Here is a 22,673-nt window from a genome sequence, read left to right on the forward strand (position 1 = left end):
ATAATTATAATCAATATTATGAAAATGCTAAATAGAAATATTAATAAATAAATTTCAAAAAAGAGAGAGAGAGAGAGAGCACTAAACCCTAAAAATAAGATTTAAAGAACCGGGTAGGGCCATTTTTGTAGTTATGTCTGGAGGCCGAACCAAACCGATTCTGCGTCACTGTGACGATCGCTTAAATGATAGATCGGTCGAAATCGAGTCGCTTACCCAAAACGACGTATCGAACAGTGAATGGAAGTTTAATTCATTGGGTTTCCTGCGTCTCTTGTAACCCTGCAGTTTAGGCTTAATGTATTTTATCTGTAATTTTACATGAATATCCTCTCTCAACCGGAAGAATTGGGCATGTTCATCATGGTCGCGCGCCAATAATCAAACTCTTATCTTCCAGGTCAAGTTTTTCCTTTCTGACACCTTAATTTTTCTTGGATTTATAGTTGTAGGACTTCATTTTCTGGTGATATCTTCTTCAATTGTATGGCTGTTTCCCAGGCTCAGGTTTTGTTTCATCTTCTTTTCTGACATCTTAGTCTAAATTTGTAGTATTTCTTGTTCTGGTGAAGTTCTGGTGAAGTTCTCTTGAATTTTATGATTTGGGTTTGGTGGCTGTTTATGGTGCAGATGCAACGCCTCTTTCTCCACATATGTCTGCATATTTTTGTTATGTACTTATGAATATACGTTTGCATATTTGATTTCAGTTTTCCAACTATATAGGATTTTGTGTGCGTAACTTATTGAGTAGTGGCTTTATATTCCCTTTCATTTAGATAATCATTTGAGTTAGTCTTATCCGTTGTAGGCTTACTGCTACTATAACTTGCCTTTTTCCAAAATTACATATTGAAACTTTTAGTCCTCTCTATTTTTGTTAAAATAGTTATAGAATGGGTAGAAGGAAGCAAAAGCAACCTCATCGCTCTGGTGGAATAAGATTTGAAGATCGCGTGAATCCCAAGACAGAGGTTGATGGTAATGGGATTGTGGAAACTGTAGAATCATCAGACATCAAACTTGATGAGGGTAAGGAGCCATTTTTTGTGGAAGTTGATCGAACTGGATGGCATTCCAATGAGCACCATGATATTTCTGAAGTTGTTCTGATGGATATAAGGTTAGAACACCCTTTTGTTGGTATACGATCAGAAGAAATTTTTTGTGAGAGCTCGAGATACTCGTTAAGGTTTCGTTTGTGCAATGACAATGGATTTCTCCTTGATCGTATTAAGTTTGGTCATTGGCCGGTTTTATCTTCAAATGAAATATCGTTGGAACTAATTGAGAGACGCATAGAGGAAGATATGAATGGTTGCTCGGTGGTGTTATCAGGTAGTTTTGATGGACCTGATGAGGCCATATCTGGCCTTGTTCATCTTGCAAATCTGAAGTTTGTGACATTGAGGCCAGTTATGGGTGTTTCCTTTTCCCAAAATATGGGATCTCTCAGGTTGAGGGTGGAAATATTATCGAGTGCTTTTGATGCCTGTGGGTCAATATTAGATAGTGGCAGGCAGTTGTGGAAAAAGAGTATGATGAATACCATTGCTTGGTTGCGTCCTGAAGTAGTATCATCAGAGGTCAAGTATGGAGTTGTTGAATCAACTAATATGGAAGCTCATTTGCATCGTGAGACAGGGGATGATGCATCCAGCTCCAGGAAACATGTAAATTTTGATTCTGTTGCCTTTTATGATGCCATTAAGCCATCAAAGTGAGTGTAATTAGTGCTCATGTACTTGTGTGTTCTGTTTCACTTTATAGAACGTTTACATTTTCCCCCCAGTTTGGCACTACTGATGACATAAGTTCATTGTAGAGATGATCCCATGCTTGATGAAGACATACCCAATTTGCTTCCAAAACTAAGACCTTATCAGCGTCGTGCAGCCTACTGGATGGTACAACGGGAGAAAGGATTTTCGAGAAATTTTGGTGTGGGAGAAAACGGGCAGCTTATTTCTCCCCTGTGTATGCCCCTGGAATGTCTTGATACTCGTTTGAGAATGTTCTACAATCCTTTCAGGTATCAACTTCTTTACTTTTGAGCATGGCTTTGTGAAGTGAATAAAGTTGAAAAATATGTGCTTGTCTATGTAGTTAGGAACACCTACTTCTCCTCTTGTATTCTTACTTAAGTTTATCTCCAGTGGAGATCTTACTTGGAATGCAGAGCAAACTTTACCGCATGTTTACGGGGGCATTCTAGCTGGTAAATGCCACTAATTAGAATCATTACATCTTCCAAAACTAGGCATTTCAGCACTTAACACTGATGCAATTAGCTATTCTTATGGTCTTTATTTTGTCTGAATGATTCGATGTATACAGATGAAATGGGTCTGGGAAAAACTATTGAACTACTGGCTTGCATACTTTCTCATCCAATGTCAGTGTTCAAAGGTGGAAAAGGTTTTGAGGATGAAATGCAACAACTTGTTGAAGATCAGAGAACCAAATTTAAAAGATTAAAGAGGGAGCGTGTTGAGTGTGTGTGTGGAGCTGTTAGTGAAAATCACAGATACGAAGGGTTGTGGGTACAATGTGATATTTGTGACGCATGGCAACATGCTGACTGCGTTGGTTATTCACCTAAAGGAAGAATTCTCGAACCCGTTGACACTAAGGATGGGAACTGTAGAAAGGACAAGACAAATAAAAGGAATACAGTAAATGTAACTGTTAGAGATGAGGAACATGTTTGTATGCCATGCTTAGAGCTGATGCAGGCTACTGATTCCCCAATGACTACAGGTGCAACTCTAATTGTCTGTCCAGCTCCCATATTATTCCAGTGGCATGCCGAGATTTTACGGTATACTCTCATTTGACCATATTTTTATTTATCTCATTTATGAGAGTGCCTTTGCATTTGATTTTTTGTACACCTGCAAGTATACCACCTCTATTAACCTAGAAATGTTGTGGCTATCATGTTCGATTAGTGATTGCCTAATATACCTTCTTCTTCCAATAAGAAACACTGGATTTCTTAATAAATTATGGCTGCACCTGTTTTTGTTTCATATGCACGCATAATTCTTCGATCGGATGTCTTTGTAAAAATATTATCCATTTTGACACTAGTTCACTTGAAAGTTTTTCATTTCCACTGGTAGTGCAAGCTGACTTTCAGTTGTTATTTATCATCCCAGTCATACTCATCCAGGTTCAATAAAACTACTTGTATACGAGGGAGTGAGAGATACTTCTCTTTCAAACCCTTTGCCTGTGCAGATCAACGATATCATCAATTCTGATATAGTCTTAACATCATATGATGTGCTTAAAGAGGACCTATCCCATGATTATGATAGGCATGAAGGCGATCGACGCTTCATGAGATTCCAGAAGAGGTCTGTTCTTGCCTTGCTGAGGAATGTTCCTTATATTTATGTAATTGCTTCTTTCTTACTTCATAATTAGTCCGTGCAGGATTTTTGGTCAAGGTGTACCATATTCTTTAACCAATTGCTTCTAGAGATGCGCTCTTTTTATATGCTCGACATATGAATCTTTATGCCCTCAATATCTGTGTTTAACTGCATGCTAACAATTTGACTGTGTGTATTGGTATGCTTGTGTTTCTACTTTCAAGTTATCTTGAGTTTTTAACCTGATTGATCATTTCTTCGAAATAGCATTTTTTTAATTCTTTTGGCAACCTGTTTTGGTACCTCTTGAATATGACCACGATGCAACCTTTACTATGCTATTCGATTTATTTTCATTCATGGAGATTAGGGGAAATTTCTCGAGGAAATATTGACGTGTTCTCTTTAATGCAGCTCTCATTTGAAATTGCAAAATTTGACTATGCATGTGGACTGTTCATTTTAGGTACCCTGTTGTCCCTACTCCTCTCACCAGGATCTTTTGGTGGAGGATTTGTTTGGATGAGGGACAAATGGTCGAGAGCAATGCTACTGCTGCTACAGAAATGGCTTCACGGCTTTATGCTAGTCACCGCTGGTGCATTACGGGGACTCCCATACAAAGGAAACTTGAAGATTTATATGGATTACTGCGATTTGTGAAAGCAAGTCCATTTAATGTTCACAGATGGTGGGTTGAAGTTATAAGAGATCCATATGAGGTACGTGGCATTCAATGATTTGTTCAATCGTAGTTAGGGAGAAAGAGTAAAGAAAGAGAGACAAAATGCCACACAAAACCTTTGCTATCACAACAACTCATTCTTAGTTTTTTTATACGTTTTCATTTATTACTTCTTCTTTACGTATTCTTTTGGGATTGTTTCCTAGCTATTTTTGACCCACGTTATTTTTCATTTTTGACATATCGGGTTTCTTTATCTTTCACCGACGACTTTTGCAGAGAAGGGACCCTGGCACTATGGAATTCACACACAAATTCTTTAAGCAAATAATGTGGCGTTCTTTAAAAGTACACGTTACAGATGAATTGCAGCTACCTCCTCAGGAGGAGCAAGTCACTTGGCTGACGTTTTCACCAATTGAAGAGAACTTCTACCAGAGGCAGCATGAAACTTGTGTGAGTTATGCCCGTGAAGTTATTCAAGGTTTGAAAGATGATTTTGTCAAAAGGAAAGTCCCAGGTTGTTAGTGGTTGATTATGACTTCATTCAAGAATCATTTTTCTTTGTTCATCACTATGATCCACATCATAAGGGAAAAGGTGGTTATTATGACTTAACATTATTGTACTGCTAACTTTTTTCAGGCTTTGTCTCTTCTGATGCTCCATCTGATATTCTTATCACCCATGCCGATGCTGGAAAGCTGCTGAACACACTTTTGAAACTTCGCCAAGCTTGCTGTCACCCACAAGTAGGAAGTTCGGGACTTCGCTCATTGCAACAATCCCCAATGACAATGGAGGAAATTTTGATGGTATTCCTCAAGTAAAGATACGAGTTTTCACGAAATCTGGTGTAAAACTTTACTCTAAGTGGTTTCATTTCTCAGGTCCTTGTTAGTAAGACCAAGATAGAAGGAGAGGAAGCTCTGAGGAGGACAGTTGTTGCTTTAAATGCACTTGCTGGAATAGCTATAATCGAGAAGAAATTTTCTGAAGCCCTCTCACTATATAAAGAAGCTCTAGAATTGGCAGAGGAAAACAATGAAGATTTTCGCGTAGATCCTTTGTTGAGCATTCACATCCATCACAATCTTGCTGAGATACTACCATTAGCCATGGACCAGATACAATCTCCTTTAAAAGATCAATTTTATCCAAGAACTTGTGAAGTGAAGGCCTCCAGGATGGATGATTCTGAAAAGTCCGATAATCATATCATAAAGAAACAAAAAGTCAACGGGACCCTGTATGTGCCTTGTAGTGATACCGAGAAGATCATCGACAGTCCTCTTGAGCTGACAGGACAAGATGAGAACGCCAAAAAGGAGGAGAATTACGAGCCTCATCGGTCAAGTAATTACTTCAATGATAATTATTTAAGAAAAGCATGCGAGGATATGAGGCAGAAATATCTAGCTGTCTTTTCCTCGAAGCTATGTATTGCCCAGCAAGAGTTCACAAAGTCCTACGTGCAGGTATGTTTCTATGTCCTGCTAACTTACTCTAGGCTGTTACAATGTGTATATCATCATTCATGATATAGTTTTGTGTAATATCATTTTTGCAGTAAAAATTGATGGTATGCTACCATTATGTCCGACTATTGAGTTGCTTATTGATCCTTTTATTCCTGGACACTTGAGATGTAGTTTAGTTCTTTCCAATGGATAGTATTGGTGTATGTTCTAGCAGATACCTTAGTTTTTCCAGCCATTTAGTGATGATTATTACATATATGATATTTCTCTAATTTCCATGCCTTATTTTTTCAATACAAAATGAAGGTCTGCAATGAACTCAAGAGCAGGGAAAATCTTAACGAAGTTTGGTGGTTACAAGCAGTTCACCATGCTGAACAGAACAAGGACTTCTCGCACGAGTTGATAAGAAAGATTGAAGAGGCTGTATCTGGAAACCTTAACAATTCGAAATCTAGAGTGGGATCTCGGTAAATGATTACAAACTCTATGCATTCTGTCATGAATACAAATTATTTTTTATGGTATGTATATTGCATGAATACTAATGGATTTTTTAGCTTGATAACAGTTTCCGCAGCATTGATGCTTTGAAGTATCATGTTCAGACTGGTTTGGACCTTTTGGAAGCTTCGAGAAAATTGGTGATTGGTCGACTTTTAGAAATTGATCAGACCATGGAAAGCCCAAAAGATGAAGATATTGAACGTGTTCGATACTGTCAAAATTGTCAGGCCGACAGTAATGGACCACCTTGTGTTCTTTGTGAACTAGACCAACTATTTCAGGTTCTTCTTCCTGATTAGGCCAATTTCCTTGATGCTTGCTCTTTGACTTGCATTATGAATATAAGCTCTCTTCTCTTTGTAGGAATATGAGGCAAGACTTTTCCGGCTCAATACAGTACAGGGAGGAATGGTTACTTCTGTTGAAGAGGCAGTTGAAGCTCAGAAGAAGAAGTCTGCACTTAATCGTTTTTATTGGAGTCTATTGCAACAAAATAAAAACTTAAGTTCATCTAGAGATGGATATGAAGAATCTAACAAAAGAGATGCTGGAGAAAGAGTTGTGGTTAGTTTTTCTTCTTTCCTTACTTTTGTCTTAGAAGTGCCTCAGATTGGTCACATCTGTCTTATGATACGATAATTTAAAGTATCTCGTGATGGAAATCGTGAGCGGTTTGATTTCTTGGCACTTTTTCTTTTTAATATGGCTTATGATATGCAAGAAACCTTATTCAGACTTTGTTGCTCTGATTTTAGGTGTCTAAGCATCCTTCTGAATTGGAGGTTGTTCTTGGTGTTATCAAGAACTTCTGTAAGACACAGCTAGGAAAAGAAAGTATAGCAGCAGCCAACAAACAGCTACACCTTCTGGAGGTATTATTTGGGTATATATTTTGTGAGAAAAATGCCCTTTTAATGTCCTATGTCGATTCTTATATGCTCAATATAGGCGTAAATCGTTTCAAAATTTAAGGATAATTCATGTCCGTGGATTTTTCGTACATTGATATGAAAACCTACTGGATTTTTAACCTTAGCTCGATTGCTCAATTTGTCTAGTACATGCGAAAGGAGTATGGACATGCAAGGTCCTTAGCCATTGCTCAAGCTCAAGTTTTGAATGCTCACGACGAAATTAAGATGGCAACCACGAGATTATGCTTAAGGGGCAATGATGCTGACGACTCAGCTTATGCCATTAGTGAGCACGAGCTTCCTGCAGCTAGTGTCCAATATTCTAGTGATAAGTTCGTGTCCTTGGCTATGTTATCGCGTGTCAAAGGGAAACTTCGTTATTTGAAGGTTAAAACGTTTACCCATTTGTTTACTGCATTGAAAGTTTCATATTTAGAATCGTTATGAGTACACCGTGCTTAGGCCTCTGATCCAGTCCTTTTTTTTTTCTTGTTTTATTATCTTTCCATTCGTATTTTACATCGTTGTTACTCATAATTTCTATTGTTTCCAGGGTTTGGTGCAATCTAAGCAAAACATACCATTAGGTAGTTCTAGTAATCCAGCATCAACTCAAGTACCGGATATCACATCTACATCTGTGGAACAAAAAAGTGAGAACACATTGAAAGCTGATGAAGAATCATGCCCTGTTTGCCAAGAAACACTAAGCAATCAAAAGATGGTTTTTCAATGTGGACACATTACATGCTGTAAATGTTAGTATTGATTTTTACATCAGTGCTTGTCTTTTGAGTATCCAGCACTAAACAAAGCACCATGGATACCTAAAAACCCCCTTTTCTGAATGCTTAGTACATTATATATTGTAACTTGTAATGGCATTTGTTTCCCACAGGTTTGTTTGCAATGACTGAAAAGAAATTGCGTGATAGTACAATTCAAACCAAATGGGTGATGTGCCCAACCTGTCGCCAACACACAGATTTCGGGAATATCGCTTACGCGGATGATAGTAAAAATGCAACACTTGATCCTTCAACTTTGCACAAAACTTCCAGGGAGGATGAAAGGTCCATTAGAGTTCAGGGTTCCTATGGAACGAAGGTTTGGAGTCCTACTTAACGCTTCTTAATTCAATTTACTTTCATTCACCGTTTACCTGATGCCTAATCTGGTGCATAAACAATATTGGGGCAATTGTGTGAGATCCCACGTCTAAAGGGAAAGCCCGAGGACAATATCTGCTAGCGGTGAGCTTGGGTCGTTACAAATTGGGTCCTTGTTTTGTTTATTGTCTTATTTGCATGTTTCCCTTTAGATGTTCCCATCCTTATTCGGTTGAATTTGTTTATTGCGTTAACTCGTTCACAGATGGCTCCATTTTTATGCTGTCACTTCTCGAGTTAAGGTCCTTCAAACAAAAAAAAAAAATAGAGAGAAAAAACTTCATCATATTAGTCTTTGTATCATTTGTCCAATTGTTTTTCTGTTGTAATAATACTTGCAATCTACAACCTTCTGTAGATTGAAGCAGTTGTAAGGCGAATCTTGTGGATCAAGTATACAGATTCTGAGGCCAAAGTTCTCGTTTTCTCTAGTTGGAACGATGTTCTTGATGTTTTACAATATGCCTTTGCTGCCAACAACATTACCTTTGTCAGGATGAAAGGAGGCAGGTGAGATGATATCAGATGCAGTATGAAAATTTCAATAGATCAAATTCAATTGTGTACCGTACCTTTTCTTTCCAAATCTCCACTCCCTTTGCATCATCGGCAGCGGGTTTTTTTCTGGGGAGGTGGGGTGGGTTGTGGAGCTCCGTAGAAGGTTAGTTTACTTTCAAAGCGGGCTAGTCCCCGAAAATGCTCGTTCCTTTGACGTTGAGACTGATAATTCACCTTGTGACTCATTCCTTCGGTCAAGCGTTTTTCGGATGTCGATCATTCTATTACAGGCTGCTCTGTCATTGTCTGATTTTTTTGTAAACTACTTTACGTTGTTCAACGTTGTACTGTAATATTGGACTTTGCAAATGCAGGAAATCTCATACAGCCATTAGTGAATTTAGAGGACAGAAGATCAATGCAAAAGAAAATCACAAGAAACAGCCATTAGCAGAGGTTCCAGAACTTAGATCTGCTCAGGTTTTGTTGCTCTTGATTCAGCATGGAGCTAATGGCCTGAACCTTCTAGAAGCTCAACATGTTATCCTTGTGGAGCCACTGCTCAATCCAGCTGCAGAAGCGCAAGCAATTAGCAGGGTACACCGAATTGGACAGCAAAATAAGACGTTTGTTCACCGCTTCATAGTATGTACAGCTCCCTCTTTTTACAGTCCAAAAGAGTTTTCACCAAAGCACAGTTCAAATGGCAGACATATAATTTAGTTTTGGGTTCTCTTTTTGGGGTCATTATAGGTTAAAGACACAGTGGAAGAGAGCATACACAGTCTTAACCGAAGCAGAGAGAGTTCTTCCTTCATCACTGGAAATACAAAGAACCAAGATCAGCCCGTTTTTACGCTTAAAGAAGTCGAGTCTCTGTTTGCATCCAGACCATCACCATTGAGGGAAAGTGATGAGAAGGAAAGTGAAACGCTAAGGCATTTGGCTCCTTCCATGGCTGCTACTATTGCAGCTGAGAGGAGACTCAAAGAGCATACAGCGTAGGATGTTTTATTCATGGATTCTAAATTATGTTCCTTCTTTCCCTCTCATCAAACATGGGAAGTCGCTACATTGCAATGCCTTTCATTTGTAAACTATTAGGATCGTGTACATATTGGAAAACAGTTCAATGAAGACTAGAAACCGACTGATTCTCAGTAAATTAGCACTTAGAAATCCTACAGTAGAGAACCCTCTACGTAAATGTAACGATGTGGAGTGGGATTACAGACTGCAGCAACCAGTGTCGAGGCAAAACAACTCACAATAACATTTTCGTCAGCTCAAGAGAGACTCAACAGAACTTCCAATGGTTATTGCAGTTTACACAAGTAACAAAGGTGGTCATAGGTTCATCAGCACTCCGTGTCTGCAATTGGTAGTAGGTTGTTTTGCGCTGACCGCATCGACCACACTTGAATTGATCGGTAGTAGCTTTTGGAGCTCCTCCACGCTCACAATCGAATAAAGCTTTCTGTTCAATCTCTTCATTTTCACGTTTTCTCTGATCGCTTGCCATATCAGCTGTGCTCATATTGATCAGCCTTTCTGGCTTTATAAGTCCAAGAAGAACTTTTCTTCGAAAGTCTGGGTTCTTCGGATCCTTGAGGTTAAACATTATAGATCTGTACTTGGTCTTCTGTGAGCCAGTAGAACCTCCCCAATTTTCAAACATCACGGATTCTACCGAAACAGCAACCCGAATCGGATCACTTGCATTTACTTCATCCATAACATCTTCATCAGCCTCACTAGGAACTTTGGAGAAAGCCTCGAAGAGAAGTTCTCTTATTTTGTCTCGAGCAGCATCTTTTGATTTAATCATGGAAGTAAGCTTTGGAGGTGCATCAGTGCCACTTAATGGTTTCTTTTCTTTTGAGATTCTCTTCTCTTCTTTAACTATCCTTTCAACCTTGACCACTGAATCAGTTTTCTCAACCTTAACAGAGTTTTCCACCGAGATGTCGCTTTCCGATCTGGAAAATTTTGCAGAGCTTGCGACACCATTTCTATCGAATTGCTCGACCTGGGAAACTCTCTCAACCTTCATGGAAGATGATTTTCTAAACTTCTCCACCTTAACGGACTCCGCACTGGGAGAACCAATTTTAGGCAACTCTTTACTGTCGATGTTCCCATTTTTCTTATTCTTGTTAGTCTCCTTGATTACTATTTCCTTCCATATCTCAATCAGATCAGAAGCATAGTACTGTATTTTCTTCTTGGGGTGCTTAGTGAGGTGCCGAAGGCGCTTCCCGACCTAAAGAAGACAAGATACAGAAGCTATCAATGCCGGCAAAGTGACCTCAATTTCACAGGAAAAGGTCATAGCAAGACATATAGCGCCAGAATTATCTCCCCAAAACTTAAAAGGGTCACAAAGTTAGAGATGGCTTCGTTATATGAATGTGAACAACTCAAATAACAAATGAAATAGAGTGAACTCGCCTAGTCATGAAACCAATTCGTAGAAAAGCAAACAATGAATTTAGGGTTAATTCTTGATAAAAAGCATGTATGATTTTATGAACTAGTCGGCTGTTAACATTTTCAGTATCCATCAACCATCAACAAAAGAAACTAATTTCAAGTCAAAGGAGAAGAAAACCTGAGTGGAAACAAGGATTTGATAAGTAACAGGAAATTTCTTGAGCTGACGTAGGGCATCTAGGCAGCGACTTTCTTCGGCTCCCCCATCATCATTCGATGGTGCTGCAGCGGCGTCTGCGGCCTTTTTCGCCGCTTCAAATAACTCCACCAGCTCACTCTCCATCGAATCGCTGCCAACTTGGGATTTTTTATATTATCTATCCAACACATTCGAAGAAAAGAATAATCAGGCCCCAACAACAACAACAAGAAAACGGAAAGGTACAAACATACGCATACAAAATCGGGTATTGCAACCAAACTCGCATTCGACCTCGTTTCTCAATAAACAAGCAAAAGAATAGCACTGAATCAAAAGACATCCAAGTGCCGATGGCAAATGATAGATATCGATGAGTATCACTTACAGAGAACTGAATCGCCAGCAGAAAAACGCTCGCAATCCCACAGTAAATCAAAGAAAACCAAAACAGAAAAGGGGAAACTCAACCACAATCGGCTACAGGATAAACCCCCTTTTCAGCGGAGAGACGGCGGAGACAACAGAGAAATAGAAATTAACCCTCGAGGAAGAAGTAGATGTGAGCTAGATCCGACGGCCACAGCCGAAAAACGTGGCGTACAGGATAATGGTAAGATCTACCCATTTATCCATAGACTGCGAGAGAAGAGGATGGGGTTTTTGGTAACGACGTCGTTTTTCGGATCATCACTCGCCAACTCAAGGCACCGAGTTTTATCGCATCAAGATCATCGGACTTGTTACATTTTTAACCTTTACAAATATGCCATTTTTCTTTTATATACGCTTAAAAAATTATTTGCGGAGAAATCTATTAAAGAAATCAGCATCGCTAAATTTAGAAGTATAAAAAAAAATTTAACCTTGTAAGATAAATGTTCATATAAATCTAGTTTAGCTTAGCCAATCATATAATGACAGTACTCTAGCAAATAATTAAACTTAACCATTACTTGATTCACCTATTCTATATGTTTAAACAAATTTGAATTTATTTCTTTTTTTTAAAAAATAAATTTCTCTCTCAAAAAACTAGGCTCTACTCGGCAAATATGGAATTTAAATTCTTTATTGTTCAACGAAATTCTTTTCCTAAAAAAATGTGAAAATTTTATTAAAATTTTAAATTTGTTTTTATAATTTCTAAAAATAGAAGCTGGGGTCTCTCTAAGGCATGGGAAAAGGAAAAGATCCTAGAAAATAGTACATAGGGATAAGAAAAAATATCAACCACACTTGAAAACGATAAAATTCCAACTCAGTTTAATGAAAAACAAAGTCTATTACAAAACATGTTATTCCAACGAACTCTGCAGTTTGCCCATTTGCGGCAATCAACTGATACTTATTAACAAAATTAAAAGCTGGGTCGAGTCGAATAACAATTTATGCCTCTTGTGGCTTATCGAAGAACGTTTTCTTGATCCAGTCGAATGGCTGCATAGGGTTTTGTCAAAAGAGAAATGGGAATGGTTAGATTCGAAACATATTAATGGTACTAAGAAATTGGAATGATTGTATACACTTCATTCTCTACAGATATATATATAATATATACATAATGGTACTGACATCTCCAGCATAACCCAGAAAACCCCTTTTTATCAACAAAGAAAATAGCACGGTACAGAAACAATTGAAACCAACTGTTTGAACGAGAATGAATATTTCAAAACTCAAAACAATTTAGTTTGGTTGCAGCCTCTTGAGACAATCAGGGAAAATGTACGGAATTATGTCTTTTTCTAGCACACAGCAAAGCATTTCCAATTGCAATTGACATTATTTGTTAAACCTTAAATCCAATTGTATGGGCCCTATCAGCTTTGGCATTAGCCCTCCATATGATTGGTTGATAGAAGGAAGATCAAATTTGAATTTGATAATAGCAGAAATGCAGTGTGGTATTTACCCTACGGAGAAGCTTATAAAGCTTCCTATGCTAGAAAGAAACATTGTAACATTGTGAGAGAAGGTGATTCGATAAAAGAATGAAATAGAGAGAACATGTTTTGAGCATGCCAATACTTGGATGCAAAATGAGTGCCAGATCCAAGGAGTGATTGATAGTCTTGATGGCAGTCAGGATTATGAATTTGAACGGCAGAATCACTGGAAATTTTGCACCAGTTACTAGAAAGTTCACTGCTGGATTAAAACCAAAGGTAGAAGCCAATTACAGTGATGAAACTATGGGACGAGGGAAGGACTGTAGAAACAGCAGGGGGGGTAGAGGATCAAGACTATTCCACAGGTAGGATCGCCAGCCTCCGTGAGTAGCTGCTAAAAGCTCCATAACATTGAAGTAAATTGAACTTGGGACTGGATTCGGAAGTATACCAAACTTTCAATGTGGAACCAGAGAGTATGATCATGGGGATGGCAAGACGTCGAGCCACAGATAATGACCTACTACAAATTTTTAGAAACGCGAGAGATTCAAGGCCTAAATGGTGTTTTATATAGAGAGATACGACTTTACTTGAACAAGATCTATATTGTGACATTCAACGTAAAGCAACTACATCCAAATGTTGTCATTCTAGGAACGGGCATGTCTTTGGCGGCATTTATGGTTACTTCATTCTGTTCCCATCGGAGAATATTTTGAACGTGGAAGAGAAAATAAATCTCCTAATCTTTGTTTTCAATTTGCTTCATACTAGAGAGAAAAATAAGAAATGATTACCGAACACACAGATATACATACAACTATGCTTTTCGAAAACACAGTGTGCAGAAACCATGAGAAGCTTGATAATTCAAAAAGAGTTCCGACAGGGCCAGTATAATCTTGTGCTCGATCAATGACGAAAGAGAAGAAAATAGTAAGAGAAAACAAATATAAATAAATAAATAAATAAATAGCTCTCTCAGATCCTCACGATATGTATTGCCCATAGACACCATAGTTCATAGGAATACATTTCTTCCAGATCTCAACTACGAATGGCCAGCTGAAAATGATATCTAATCCCGTAACCAAAATTAACGCTGGTGGCAAAGTAAGTCAAAGATAAATTGTGAAAATAGAAATAACAAATACGCTACGGTAAATCGTCCAAGACTAGAAATAGAAATCGTTAACGGAATCAAGAATCAACTTTCAAGAAGATCGATGCATCCTTTATTCTAACATAGAGAGTCAAAAGATCCACTACATAAATCTCCGAAAACCAGAAATAATAGTACAGATCAATGAATTTAGGAAAGGAAAAAACCTGAACGACCCATAGAGCAGTTGTGGCAGCGGCGACACCCCAGCCGGCGGCGGCTTGGATGTCCGTGGATTGGAAACGGCGTCCCGGGCTCAAGAACTTGAACAAAGTTGATTCACCTGCCATTTTTTCTCTCTGAATTCCTCTTCCAATTCTGATGGTAAACCTAATACAAAATCCATGAAGTTTTTATAAGAAGGATTCGGTTCTAGCCACCATATCAATCGGGAATCAATTTTTGACCGTCGGATTCTTCTGATGAGGTGGACTTCACCTTTTCAAAATCAGAATGCTCCACGTGTCATCGTGATTGATTGACAATAGTCTTCTCCATTCTATTCTTTTTCTTACATTGTAAGAGGGCAAAATAGTCATTTAACTTTTCAATATATATGAACAGATTCACGATGAAACATGGGACAATTAAGGTCGCTTGAATATATGGGCCTATAGCGGATCGCAACCCGAGCCCCAGATCCTAATCTAGGCCCATTTATCTTGAGCGGCCCAACTATTTGAACCTCCAGGCTCGACATAGAAATACTACTTTTTGTAGCCATTTTCTTGGAACAGTTAAAGGTATACAAATATGACAACCAGAAAAACAAAAAAACAAAAAAAAAACAAAAAAAACAAAAAAAAAAAATCAATAATTTAATAAAATGATGAATTTTTAAATATTTTAGAACTGTATTGACCTAATCTTAACGAGTTAAAAGACAAAAAAAATTGAATGCATGTGTTGGAACCCATCGTACATAAAAATTCTATATGAACTTTTATATTTAAAATACGTGAAGTTGACCATTATCAATATAGCTCGGTCCATAATAATATAATTTATATTTTCAACTGATTGAATTTATTTTGTGCAGAGATAAATTAATAATTCAATTATATACATGCCTAATAAATATTTGTTCGTGGTAATAATATTTTTATTAACAGGATTATATATTTTTGGATATTTTTTATTAACAAAAAATGTAATATATTTTATTATATTAAATTTAGATAGGAGTGGGATATTATTGCTGGCACGTTTTTTAACACGCCAATGGTAAGAAAAGTAAAAGCCAACCGTGAATTGGTTTGTCGTCTTCTTGTCCGGAGTTTTGCTGCCTCGTGAGAATATATAGGATTTTTAAAATTATTTAAAAATTAAATTTTCCCTGTATTTACAGGATATTTTATTTTATTTAAAATATAAACATTTCTCACCACTTATTCGATTATGGGTAGTATACCCATAGATTATCCAACTCCACCCGACCCGGCCCACTTACACATCACATTCTCCACATTCTGTTTCTGTTAGCCCTTGGAATTAGCATACCCTTTTCGGGGAACGCTAAACGGCGTACCAGGCTGTCGGCGTCAATTGCACGCCGTTTCCTCACGCCGTTCGAGTTCCCTCGGGCCCCACCACTTTAAATATTTCGCCTACCTTTTTTTTTTTTTTTCCGTTTTTTATGATTTAACTGCTCTGTTAACTTTGACTTTTCTTTATTATTAAAGTACGAGAATTTCGTTGGCATTTTTTTTCTCTTCTTTTAATTGATATTATATGATTTAAAAATTAAATACGACTGACAAATTATACTCTTTCTTTTTCGGAAAATTATCAAATTTTAATATTTTTAGAAAATTACACGTGTCATTTATTTTATGAATTTTTAGACAAAAAAAAAAAACAAAAAGGCGGTAGTCTGCAGTAGAGGAAAAAATAAAACGAAAAAGGGGAAATGTTACCTTTTTTGCCCTTAAAGCATGCACTACATGTCGTTGGTCCCTCTGACACTGTCATCCAAGCGACCCAGTCCAGTTACGACATGTCGGTTACCAACACAAGCGAGGATGAGAGAGAAGCCAGATAAGGAAAAAATGATGAGATCCAAGCTCCATGAATCATTACATATGAGGGTTCAGATTAATATTGTACTGAAACTTTAGCTGACGTCATATATACATAAATATTTTCATTGCATACCAATATACGAAAGTAATTTGAATAATTGTAAAAAATTCTAAACATGAAAAGTTTAATAATTTTTTTTAGCATAAATAACAACTTGAAATGATATATAGAATTGGAATGATAAATGCATTCTATAATCATTAATTAGAAGGAAATTAAAGATGGTATAAAAATGTAAGCAAAAGGGAGAGAATGGAGGAGCAGTAGGGTTTGGATAGGGGTGAGGTCCCCTCTGAGACTGACTGCCCTCTCCCCTGCCCTCCCTCTTTTAAGGGAAGCATTTAATTCAAAAGCTGCTCAAAGGACTCTTTTGCTTCATTCACTCACCCACCTACAATTTTCCCCTTTTCTTTTTTTCTCCTGATTTATTTTACCAACAAATTTCTATTTTAATTGCTACATAAAATTGGGGCAAAACAAGCTCAATATAAGTTAAATGGATGTTTTGGAATAAGAAATTTGGGGCAAAGGGCTCGATTGAGGTGAGACCTTTCCCTTCACCTTGAGCAGTAGGTCGGACCTAGGTTAACTCAATTCAACCTCTTTAGACCTTATTCGGGACGGAAACATAAATCGTATAACATATGTTGTACGGATGACTTGATGAATGTGGTGATTTAAAATATGAACTTCTGAACTCCAACTATTAAAAGAAGAATCCCTTCATTATTATAAACTAAGTTTCTACAACTTCACCGCCACTCTACTTTCTCCTTCCACCTTGCTTTTATTGCACTTATTTTGTAAATACCGTTTCTACCCCTCCCACCGCCCACTATTCCCACCAACCTGCTTTTATGGCTGCTTTCTTTCTTTTCCTTTGCTTTATTTTCGTATCACCTAACTACACGCACACCCAACTCCTTTTCCCCTCTCTACCTTTCGCCTCCAAATTCGTCAATTTTACTTAAATTGCCACTGCTCCTTAATTATTATTGACTTCAAAATTAAATCATATCCAAAAACAGACGAGATCATAATAGTACATAGATTTTATTTATTAATAAAGAGAGTTAAATATTTAATTAAACCAATCATGGTTGAAGCGTTGATGAATTAAATACTAATCTAATTATCATTACACAATTCGGGAATTAACTGTTGTTAGTTTCTCGTTAATCTTTCCTTCGGTCAATCTCTCCGCCGTTGAAAAGTTGAGATGACAAGTCGGGTGGTAAAACGGTAATTATGTGAAAAAAAGAAGGGCGTTTGCGTAGTTCGTCGATAATTGGCATTCCAAGCTCAGCTAATGAAGATGTGCCACGTGTACCACCATGTCAAAAGCCATTTTGGCTGAAAAAGACTACGTGTTTGCCACATCGGAGGCCTTACCACTCTGGCAGAACCACGTGTCCATAATCTGTATTGATTGAGACCTCGTCTCCCCCTCGGCGCCCCACTTCGCTTTTTTCCGTTGATAAAGAATAAAACTTCCATTTATTTTTCCCTTTCAGAAATGGATTACAGAGCGAACTAGAGAGAGAGAGAGAGAGTGTTAGTGAAGGAAATGTTTAGATGCTATATACTCTGGTTTGAGCTGAAGCAACTTATTTGAAGCTCTGAGTTAAAGGCTTTTTTTTGTTCTTCGTTAACCAACGAGGGGGGGTCTTTATATTTCTTCGTTCCGTTCTTTGCTTCTGTTCATGTGATTCTTCTTGCTAACTCTAAATCTAGCCGTTCGAAGCAAATTTGTCGTTTCCTTTTTACATTTTTCTTTCTGCGACGGAAAATTTTGAGGTCTTGTAGCTGGGGATACTACTGATTTTTGGGTGCTTGGTAAAGTTTTGAGTTTTTGGCATGGCTTTGGGGTTTCTTTGAAATTAGCGCATAGTGGTGCCATTTTTGAAGATGAGAAGGCTACTGGGGCTGTTCGTCTTGTTCGTTGTGGCTCCGGTGTTGGTGAGATCTCTGAACCCACCTCTGAACGACGACGTTTTGGGCCTGATTGTGTTCAAGGCTGACATTGAAGACCCTAAAGGGAAACTCGCGTCGTGGAATGAAGATGACGATAACCCCTGTAATTGGGTTGGTGTAAAATGCAACCCCAGATCCAATAGAGTTGTGGAGCTCGATCTTGATGGCTTCTCTCTCAATGGCAGGCTTGGCCGTGGTCTTCTTCAGCTGCAGTTTCTTCGTAAACTCTCTCTTTCGAACAACAATCTTACTGGAAATTTGAGTCCCAATAATGCTCGCTTTGAAAATCTGCGAGTGGTCGATTTAAGCGGCAACGGTTTTCATGGGATGATTCCGGACGATTTCTTCCGGCAATGTGGGTCGTTGAGAGTAATCTCTTTGGCTAAGAACAAACTTTCAGGGAAAATCCCCGAAAGTTTGGGCTCTTGCGTCAGTCTTGCTGCTGTTAATTTATCTTATAATCAGTTTTCTGGTTCATTACCTTCTGGGATTTGGTCCTTGACTGGGCTTCGGTCCTTGGATTTATCTGGTAATGTTTTGGAAGGTGAAATTCCACTGGAGGTGAAAGGTATGAATAATTTGCGAGCTATTAATTTGGGGAAGAATCGGTTTTCTGGACAGATCCCAGATGGGATTGGGAGTTGTTTGCTCTTGAGGTCTGTTGATCTCAGTGAGAATTCTTTCTCCGGCGACATTCCGGCGACAATGCAGCGGCTTAGTTTGTGCAGTACTCTTAATTTAAGAAGAAACCTATTTGAAGGGAAGGTTCCTGAATGGATTGGTGAAATGGAAGGCCTTGAAATCTTGGATCTTTCAGGGAATAGATTTTCTGGTCCGGTTCCAAGTTCATTCAGGAATCTTCAAAATCTGAAGGTTTTGAATCTTTCTGAGAATGGTTTAATTGGCAGCTTGGCAGGGTCCGTACTTCCTTCTCAAAACCTTTCAGCCATGGATCTCGGCCATGGCTCTCTCACTGGTGTGCTTCCGGCCTGGATTCTGAAGCTGGGTTCTCAAAATGTATTGCCTTCTGATGTCAAAAGAAGCTCTCTTTCTACACCTGTGGGAAAAGCTCTTGTTAATCTTCAAGTGTTGGATTTGTCTCACAATGCACTTTCTGGTGAAATTTCACCTGAGATTGGGATATTAAGTAACTTGCAGGTGTTGAACCTGTGTAAGAACTCATTTGCTGGGGCTATTCCAGAGAGTGTTGGAGGCATGAAGGGCTTGGTTTTTCTTGACTTGAGTGAGAACCAGCTGAATGGAAGCATTCCCGGAACGCTCGGCGGAGAGGAATCGTTGAAAGAATTGAGACTGGAGAAGAATTTTCTGGAAGGTGAAGTTCCAAATTCGATTGGGAACTGTTCTTCACTTGTAACTTTGTAAGTGGTCTTTGCTCTGATGTTTCATTTGATTTTCAAGAGGTACAATGTGAGAGAGTCTTGCTCTTAGATATGGGTTAAATTTTGCAGGGACATATCGGAAAACAGGTTAAGTGGCTCCATACCAGCAGCATTGTCTCAACTGACCAATCTTCAAGTTGTGGACTTATCAGCAAACAATCTCAGTGGTGCACTGCCAAAACAGTTAGCCAATCTTCCCAACCTTATTTTATTCAACATTTCTCACAACAATCTGCAAGGAGAACTGCCGGCAGGTGGCTTTTTCAATACAATTTCCCCTTCCTCTGTGGCTGGAAATCCTTCTCTTTGTGGTTCTATTGTCAAAAAGTCTTGCCCTGGTGTCCTTCCAAAGCCTATTGTTCTAAACCCCAACTCATCTTCTGACTCTGGTTCTCCTTCATTACCTTCAACTCTTGGTCACAAAAGAATCATTCTCAGCATCTCTGCACTCATTGCCATTGGTGCAGCTGCTGTTATCCTTGTCGGTGTAGTTGCAATCACCGTCCTTAACTTCCATGTTCGGTCTTCTGCAAATCGTCCTGAAGCAGCCATCACGTTTTCTGGGGGAGATGACTTCAGCAACTCTCCAACTACAGATGCCAATTCTGGCAAGCTGGTCATGTTCTCGGGAGATCCTGACTTCAGTACCGGTGCACATGCCCTCCTTAACAAGGATTGTGAGCTTGGCCGTGGAGGATTTGGAGCGGTTTACCAGACTGTTCTTCGTGATGGGCACCCGGTTGCAATAAAAAAGCTCACAGTTTCAAGTCTTGTCAAATCTCAAGAAGAGTTTGAAAGGGAGGTTAAGAAATTGGGGAAGGTTAGGCACCAAAATCTTGTGGCTTTAGAAGGTTATTACTGGACTCCATCTCTGCAGCTCCTCATATACGAATTTGTTTCTGGAGGGAGTTTATATAAACAGCTTCATGAAGGATTGGGTGGAAACATCCTTTCATGGAATGAAAGATTTAACATAATCCTCAAAACCGCGAAAAGCTTGGCTCATTTGCACCAAATGAACATCATCCACTACAATATAAAATCAAGCAATGTTCTGATTGATGGTTCAGGCGAGCCTAAAGTTGGAGATTTCGGCCTAGCAAGGTTGTTGCCAATGCTTGATCGATACGTGTTGAGCAGTAAGATACAGAGTGCACTTGGCTATATGGCACCTGAATTTGCCTGCAAAACAGTTAAGATAACAGAGAAATGTGATGTGTATGGATTTGGAGTTCTGGTTCTTGAGGTGGTAACGGGGAAGAGACCTGTAGAGTACATGGAAGACGATGTGGTGGTACTCTGCGACATGGTTCGACGAGCGCTGGAAGAAGGTGGGGTGGAGGAATGCATTGATGGGAGGCTCCAGAGAAATTTCCCATCTGAGGAGGCCATACCAGTAGTGAAACTAGGCTTGATATGCACCTCACAGGTGCCATCAAACCGACCTGATATGACAGAGGTTGTTAATATATTAGAGCTTATCAGATGTCCATCAGAAGGCCAAGAAGAATTGGGATAAATCCAGTTTGGTTTCTTATTATAAATCTCAAGGGGATTCAACACAGGTCATTCGGCGAAGAAGAATCCGGTCTGTTCGGTGATCTTAAGGTAGATGAAAAACATAAAAAAAAATTGTTTGAGAGTTTTCTGTTTCTTTTTCTTTTGTTCTAGCTCTGTTAATTCCTGTTGTATTTAGTAGTTTTCTTCTGTATGTTTTGAGTTTTCCGGATTCCTCTTCACCGGCTTCCAATTCGGGTCCCTAATCGAAAATCTTAACTGTTCACTTATCTTTCATATCATCTATCCATTTCAAGATCTTGATAGAAGAAGCATCAGCTTGTACAATCTCCTTTGAAAGTTGGTAGATTGGTATAAACTCAGACATAATCTACATTTTGTTAGTTTTTTCCTTTTTAGAACAAGAAACAACTGATCTACATTTACATTTGGTTAGTTTTGAAGTTGATACTTTTATTGGGAGGAGAATATCTTAAAGATCAAACATCACAATCTTTCTGCAACATTCTTGCCTTTCCTGGAACGACTTTAACAGAAGAATGCAGAGAGATAACAGGCAATAAGAATATATAAACTGTGCTATGAGAACTTTTAGAAGATGCTGTCTTGCCTCAGCTCTTTACTCAACACATGAGATTTTATTCAATTCTCATTGTAATATAAACCCATATTCAAATCTTATCAACTGAGATCATAAGTTTAACCAAATTTCAAATCTAGGGTGAATTATTTGTTCTGTTTTCTTGTATAATTATTTTAAACCAAGATCATAAGAACAGGGTGAACTTTTGTTTTGGTTTTTTTCATGAAGATCATGTGAGAGAGAGAAGAATGAGTAAAAGCAGGATGTAAAAAGGTCAAAAAGTGAGATGAGAGTGTAGGAAATGTCATAATTCTCATCACCCACTTGGGACCAAAAGGGCTGTGAGTACTGAATGGAATAACCCAAAGTGCTCAGAAACCACAGTTTTTGTAAACAGAGAAACCCTATTGCCACTGAAAAAGTTTCCCTATACTACACCACACATGAGAATCAAGATCTCTCTCCCATGATTCATGTTCTTCCTCGAGTATCTTTTTTGAAATCTTTTGGGTTATTTATTTATTTATTTATAATAAAGTTCTTCCATTATGTCATTGTGTCTGCCCCATAATCTCAGAATTTGAAGTTTAATAATGCTACTAATGCTTTTCTTTGTTATCAATGTATGGTTTTGGGGGGGAAAGGCTGCCATTATCTTTAAAATTCTTCCTTGTTTTTACTTTTTGATGTCCCAATTCCAAAGCAAGACTCATTCCACTTTGGAGCAATCAATAAGAGGAAAGTATTTTAACAATTATCTTCAAATGCAATAAAATATTAATAATAAACTATG

General features: G+C 38.3%; 3 protein-coding genes and 1 long non-coding RNA gene across 12 annotated transcripts; 2 read left to right on the forward strand and 2 right to left on the reverse strand.

The window, feature by feature from the left end:
* The first annotated feature begins 189 nt into the window (after nt 1-189).
* Nucleotides 190-9,794, forward strand: LOC111489159 (E3 ubiquitin-protein ligase SHPRH). 9 transcript variants are annotated; one of them, XM_023137233.1, is made up of 21 exons: nt 190-400; nt 553-749; nt 837-1,720; nt 1,826-2,032; nt 2,157-2,218; nt 2,338-2,821; nt 3,162-3,362; nt 3,847-4,102; nt 4,345-4,585; nt 4,711-4,880; nt 4,956-5,543; nt 5,853-6,016; nt 6,118-6,334; nt 6,417-6,617; nt 6,809-6,925; nt 7,112-7,354; nt 7,521-7,725; nt 7,866-8,074; nt 8,495-8,646; nt 9,009-9,279; nt 9,388-9,794. In XM_023137233.1, the coding sequence occupies exons 3-21, from the start codon at nt 897-899 to the stop codon at nt 9,637-9,639; spliced, it is 5,064 nt and encodes a 1,687-aa protein (XP_022993001.1). In that variant the 5' UTR covers nt 190-400; nt 553-749; nt 837-896; the 3' UTR covers nt 9,640-9,794. The 9 variants fall into 9 exon arrangements, with proteins under 9 accessions (XP_022993001.1, XP_022993000.1, XP_022992999.1 ...); XM_023137232.1 differs by having other exon boundaries at nt 190-749; XM_023137231.1 differs by lacking the exon at nt 553-749 and having other exon boundaries at nt 191-400; nt 890-1,720.
* Nucleotides 9,770-12,073, reverse strand: LOC111489165 (transcription elongation factor TFIIS-like). The gene is made up of 3 exons (XM_023137251.1): nt 11,655-12,073; nt 11,246-11,444; nt 9,770-10,897 (listed from the first exon to the last, which is right to left on the reverse strand). Exons 2-3 carry the CDS (start codon nt 11,408-11,410, stop codon nt 9,932-9,934), a joined length of 1,131 nt encoding a protein of 376 aa, XP_022993019.1. The 5' UTR covers nt 11,411-11,444; nt 11,655-12,073; the 3' UTR covers nt 9,770-9,931.
* A 410-nt stretch (nt 12,074-12,483) lies between these two features.
* Nucleotides 12,484-14,790, reverse strand: LOC111489501. Its single transcript, XR_002719389.1, has 2 exons — nt 14,491-14,790; nt 12,484-12,706 (listed from the first exon to the last, which is right to left on the reverse strand). It is a non-coding gene; the product is annotated as an uncharacterized LOC111489501 (long non-coding RNA).
* A 3,114-nt stretch (nt 14,791-17,904) lies between these two features.
* LOC111489114 (probable LRR receptor-like serine/threonine-protein kinase IRK) lies at nt 17,905-21,573 on the forward strand. The gene is made up of 2 exons (XM_023137162.1): nt 17,905-19,758; nt 19,849-21,573. The coding sequence occupies exons 1-2, from the start codon at nt 18,314-18,316 to the stop codon at nt 21,296-21,298; spliced, it is 2,895 nt and encodes a 964-aa protein (XP_022992930.1). The 5' UTR covers nt 17,905-18,313; the 3' UTR covers nt 21,299-21,573.
* The last annotated feature ends 1,100 nt before the right edge of the window (nt 21,574-22,673 follow it).

The sequence above is a fragment of the Cucurbita maxima genome, unplaced genomic scaffold (assembly GCF_002738345.1).
Source record: "Cucurbita maxima cultivar Rimu unplaced genomic scaffold, Cmax_1.0 Cma_Scf00014, whole genome shotgun sequence".
NCBI lineage: Eukaryota > Viridiplantae > Streptophyta > Magnoliopsida > Cucurbitales > Cucurbitaceae > Cucurbita > Cucurbita maxima.